General features: G+C 47.5%; 1 protein-coding gene across 1 annotated transcript; it reads right to left on the bottom strand.

Moving 5' to 3' along the window:
- Positions 1 to 1,211: 1,211 nt before the first annotated feature.
- On the bottom strand, positions 1,212 to 1,607 carry LOC121986835. Its single transcript, XM_042540769.1, has one exon. The coding sequence runs from the start codon at positions 1,605 to 1,607 to the stop codon at positions 1,212 to 1,214; it is 396 nt and encodes a 131-aa protein (XP_042396703.1).
- Positions 1,608 to 5,700: the final 4,093 nt, after the last annotated feature.

The raw sequence follows: 5,700 nt of genomic DNA, 5'->3' as shown, positions 1-5,700 counted from the left end.
CGACAAATGGAGGATCTGCTAGTACCTGGTCGAATGGATAGATTTTCTGAGTTATATATACAGGTGAGCTTCCCCCATTCCTGTTATAGAGCTCCCTTTGTCCTTCTTAAATATCTTCCTTTCCTGCCCAGGCCCATGCTGAATCCATATTATTAAATCAAACACTCCATCTCTACTACCACCGTAATAAAGTGTTAACGGACAGAGTAGCTGAGCTAGAACTTCAACTGAATGACCCTGGAGCAATTGGCCACGCACAAAGCGCTGAAATAGGGGCTTTGAAGAGGGCAAATGCTCAGCATAAACAATCTCAACTGAATGACCCTGGAGCAATTGGCCACGCACAAAGGGCTGAAATAGGGGCTTTGAAGAGGGCAAATGCTCAGTAAACAATCTCTGCGGGAAGCCGACCAGGAACTCAAAGGCCTTCGTGAGGAGAAAAGTCAGGCCGAGAGTCTCTATAAACAGACCGTGGATCAATTTAATAAGGAGTTGTAATCCAAGGAGGCCCTATTACAAGAGCAGAGTCAAACTCTAGAATCTCAAGCAGCCAAATTGCATGCGACACAGACTGAACTAGTTCAAGCCCACTCTGCTGCTTCTGGAGTCACCACAACTCTGGAAATATATAGGGCGGGTGAAACTGAACACTGCAGGCTGAGTCAGGAAGTCTACCTCCATTCCCGAGAGTTTGGGGTCTAGGTTGGGGACCTCCTCGTGACCTCCATAGCTTATGGTGCGGCAGGGGTCATGTGACAACTATATGAACAAGGATATTTTAGGTCTCCTCCCCCTAATGACTTCTTAAATCATCGTCATATTTTGGATGAAATACCCGACGAAGTCTTTTCTGCCTTTAAGTAGTTTGTATTTATATACTGTATAAACTAAATTACTTCCCAATTAATGTTCTTACTTCTTGCCTTCTGTGTATGAGTCCAAAATGGGTTTGATGATTTACAAAGGACGTAACAATCATGACCAGGAAAACAATCTTACTGGTCGGTCGGGTAAGTACTCTCGACCTGACTAATCCTACCTTCCACAGACCTACACTTATCGAACCCAAACTTTTTAGAAAAGAAAGTTATCTATGTGCGGTAAGGCCGAAGATAATTAGCACTTCAAGGCCGGTCTAGATTCCTACCCCGGTCGTCCTGTAGGTAGTACGCACCTGATGCCAACTTTTTAATAACTTTATAGGGCCCATCCTATTGGGGTGCTAGCTTGGCTACATCCCCCACAGGTTTCGCTCGCTTCCAGACCAGGTCCCCTACTCCAAAGAAACGAGGAACCACCCTCCTATCATAATTCTGCTTCATCCTTTGTCGATAGGCCTCTAGCCTGGCTGCTGTCCATTCACGAGTTTCACTAATGAGATCCGGTTCTGCAAGTCTCCTTTCGGCATTCTCTTCGTCATACAGCATTCTTCTAGTGGAAGGCACCCTGATCTCTATAGGCACCACCGCTTCATTGCCGTAGACTAGATGAAAGGGAGTGAGGCCTGTGCTCTCCCAGGGCATTGTACGGTAGGTCCAGAGAATACTTTGCAATTCTTCTACCCAATCTCCTCCAACATGATCTAGCTTAACTTTCAATCTCCGCATAATCTCTCGATTGATGACCTCTGTCTGCCCATTACTTTGTGGGTATGCTACGGATGTGAAGGCCTAAGTAATGTCGAACCCTTGACACCAGGCCTAGATCTTCCGACCATGAAATTATCTTCTGTTATCCGATACCAACTTAAGGGGTATACCGAATCTGCACATAATGTTTTTCCACAAAAACTTGATAATTGCTCCTTCTGTAATTCTGGCCAGGGCTTCGGCTTCCACCCATTTAGAAAAGTAGTCTACTGCCACAAGCATAAATCGCTTTTGACCTAGCGCCATAGGGAATGGTCCCACAATATCCATACCCCACTGATCAAAGGGACAAGAAACTATGGACATCTTTAGCATTGAAGTGGGTGTATGCGTCAGATTCTGATGCTTCTGGCAAGATAGACAAGTGTTTACCAACCGCTGAGCATCTTTCTGCAAGGTAGGCCAGAAATAACCGGCCAGCAGCACCCGGCGAGCTAATGTTCTGCCTCCAGCGTGACTACCGCAACACCCTCGATGTATTTCTTGTAAGTATGCTCTGCCTCTTCCATGCTTAGACACTTGAGTAAAGACCAGGAAAATGTACACTTATATAACTGATCTCCTATCTTGGTATAAGCATGAGCCTTTTTCCTGACCAGCCGTGCTTCCTTAGGGTTGGCTGGCAGGATATCTCACTAAAGATAATTGATCATTGGTGCTCTCCAATCAATAGGCTCGTCCATATTATTCTGAAGATCTATCTGAGCTATGAGGAAGGTCTGTGCTATTGACTTGTCCAAGACCCATGTTGTTAGAGAACTGGCCATTTTAGCTAACTCGTCAGCTTGGTCATTCTCTGTTCTAGAAATCTTGCTCACCGTGACCTCCTTGAATTCTTCTTTTATTTTCTCATAAGCTTCTCGATATACTCGTAGCTTATCACTATTGACCCCAAAATTTCCTACCACTTGTTGTGTTACCAATTGGGAATCTGAGTAGATGATTACTCGGGCAACTCCCACATGCCGGGCTGCCTGCAGCCCTACCAATAAAGCTTCATACTCTGCCTCGTTATTATTGGCTCTGAAATTCAACCACACGGCTAGCTACAAGATATCTTCTTGAGGAGATATCAGAAGAACTCCGACACCACTTCCCTGTTGTGTGGTTGATCCATCCACATATACCTTCCAAGTTTCTTCTGAATCAGTTTGATGAATCTCGGTCAGGAAATTAGCCAAGGCCTGCGCTTTAATAGTCGTATGAGGTTGATAAGCTATATTATACTCTCCCAGTTCTGTCGCCCACTTGATAAGGCAGCCAGCAACCTCTACATTGGTAAGAGCCTTACCCATGGTGCTATTAGTCAAGACCGTGATAGGATGCGCCAGAAAATAGGGTCTTAGACGCCGAGCCATGAGCACCAATCCATAGACTAACTTTTCCAGGGCTATGTATCGAGACTCAGCCCCCTTCAATAGATGACTAAAAAAGAACACTGGTCGTTGTACATTGTCCTGCTCTTTCACTAACACCGCCCCCACACCTCAGGGGTGGCTGACAGGTAGACCGAGAGCGACCTCCTGTAATAGGCTTGAACAAGGAAGGCAAGGTCTCTAGATACTTCTTCAACTCCTTAAAATCTCACGTGCATTCTTCATTCCACTGGAATTTAGAGGCTTTCCTGAGCACTTTAAAGAAGGGTGTCGCTTTATCTGCTGATCGGGAGATAAATCTGGACAGGGTTGTTATCCTGCCCACCAACTTTTACGCCTCCTTCAAGTTTAAGGGAGCCTTCATATCCCGGAGTGCTTGGACCTTCTCAGGATTAGCCTTAATTCCCCGCTCAATCACCAAGTATCCTAAGAATTTCCCTCCTTTGGCTCCGAACAAACACTTCAGGGGATTTAATTTTAACCCGTACTGTTGGAGGGTGTCGCAGGTCTCCTCCACATCAGCTATCGGATTTGCGATTGAAGGAGATTTGATAAGTATGTCGTCCACATAGACTTCCACATTAAGCCCAGCCTGCTCTCAGAAGATTTTATCCATCATCCGTTGGTATGTTGCGCCAGCATTCCTGAGTCCGAAGGGTATGACAGTGTAACAGAAAGTACCATCAGCCGTAATGAAATTGACCTTCTCCTGGTCCTCCAGGGCTAAGGGAATTTGATGGTACCCCTGATAAGCATCCAGCATGCAAATCCTCTCACAACCGGCGGTTAAGTCTACTAGCTGATCAATTCTGGGCAGAGGATAACAATCTTTAGGGCTGGCCCGATTGAGATCCCGGAAGTCTATGCAGACCCTCCACTTATTAATGGGTTTCACCACCAAGACCACATTAGAGAGCCAGGACGAGAAATGTACTTCCCTAACGTGACCCACTTTCCTGAGCTGGTCCACTTTAGCTTGGATAATTTTATTTTGATCAGCCGAGAAGTTCCTCTTCTTCTGCTTGACCGGCCGAGCATCCGGCAGGAGATGCAACTTGTGCTCCGCTACTTCAGGCTTGACCCCTGGTAATTCTTCAGTGGACCAGGCGAAGACATCTCTGTTGCAGGTCAAGCACTTGATCAATTCTTCTTTGAGCTCTGGAGGTAAGTCACCGACTACATGAGTAAGACTTTCTAGACGTTTAGAATATAGTTGAACTTCCTCCTAGGGAATGGGTTCTTCAGCTATGGCCAGGGGTTCTTCTTGAATGGCGTGCACAGTCCCGTCCTAAGTCCTCTGTGTCTTGCGAGCTTCTACTTTGACCATGTCAATATAGCATCGCCGAGAAACCCGCTGCTCTCCTCTAACTTCCCCGACCTGCTCTCTCACGGGGAACTTGATTTTCTGGTGGAAAGTAGAGACAGCAGCTCTGAACTCATGTAGAGCCGGTCGGCCCAAAATAACGTTGTAAGAAGAGGGCGAGTCTACTACAAGGAAGGTACTCCTACTGGTTCTGACTAATGGCTCGCTCCCCAAAGATATGACTAACTTGATATGGCCCATGGGCTTTACCTCATTACCAGTAAAGCCATATAAAGAAGTAGCCACCGGTTGGAGCTCGCTGGCGTCGATCTACATTTCTTCAAAAGCATACCTAAACAGCACGTTGACAGAGCTCCCGGTCTCAATGAAAACCCTGGCCATGCGGTTATTGGCTATGATAGCTTTGATGATGAGGGTGTCATCATGAGGTAGCTCCAGTCCCTCCAAGTCTTGTGGTCCGAAGCTGATGACAGGGTCGGCAGCCTGCTTCTGGCTACATCCAACAGCATGAATCTCCAATCGGCATTCATGGGACTTGCGTGCCCTGCTTGAATCTCCGTCGGTAGGTCCTCCAGAGATCATGACAATATCCCGGATGGCCACGTTGCCTCGATTCTCAGCTTCGCGAGCTTCTCCTTGCTCCCCGGCGCATCCTTGTTGTTGCGTGCTAGGCCCTCCTTGATCTGCTCGGGGTCTACTTGCTTGTCCCGTCGCGTTGCGCCGCTCCTCCATCATTCTTTGGACCTAAGGAGTCAGCTCGACAGTGCGACGGGAATCCCGAGCGAATTGAAAACACTCACTAGTAGCATGTGAGTGGGACCGATGATACGTGCAATAGTGCGGTCCCCAAGGTCCAGGTCGGGGAGCATGAACTGCAACTACCCGTGGGACCGGTCAAACATCCTGACCGGGGTGGAAGGTAGGTCTAGCTTCCCGAGCGTGTGGGAGAGGTTAAGCAAGAGGTTGGGGTACTCTTCTCTCAGGCTTATTTACGGGGGGAGGTTTGTCTGTCTTTCTTCGCACCACCTGCGCTTCCTCCACGTTGATGTAGCTGGTCGCCTTCTCCAACATCTCATCGAAATTCATTACGGGATTTCTAATGAGATCCCTAAAGAACTCTCCCTCTGTCAGCCCATGAGAGAAGGCACTCATGAGTATTTCTGATGTGGCGGTAGGGACGTCCTGGGCCACTTGATTGAAGTGTTTGATATAGCTTCTTAACGGCTCAGAGGGCCCTTGCTTGAGAGCAAATAAGCAGTGATCCGTCTTTTGATACTTCCTGCTGCTGGCGAAGTGGTGCAGGAATGCGATCTTGAAATCGGAGAAGCGGGTGATGGACCCATGCGGCAAT

Source organism: Zingiber officinale, chromosome 5B, assembly GCF_018446385.1.
Source record: "Zingiber officinale cultivar Zhangliang chromosome 5B, Zo_v1.1, whole genome shotgun sequence".
Classification (NCBI taxonomy): domain Eukaryota; kingdom Viridiplantae; phylum Streptophyta; class Magnoliopsida; order Zingiberales; family Zingiberaceae; genus Zingiber; species Zingiber officinale.
The sequence above is the reverse complement of the archived record's forward strand: the minus strand, read 5'-3'. Positions and strand labels throughout refer to the sequence as shown.

Coding starts and splice junctions, on each gene's coding strand:
- LOC121986835 (XM_042540769.1), bottom strand. CDS start 1,607: ATGCGGAGATTGAAAGTTAAGCTAGATCATGTTGGAGGAGATTGGGTA.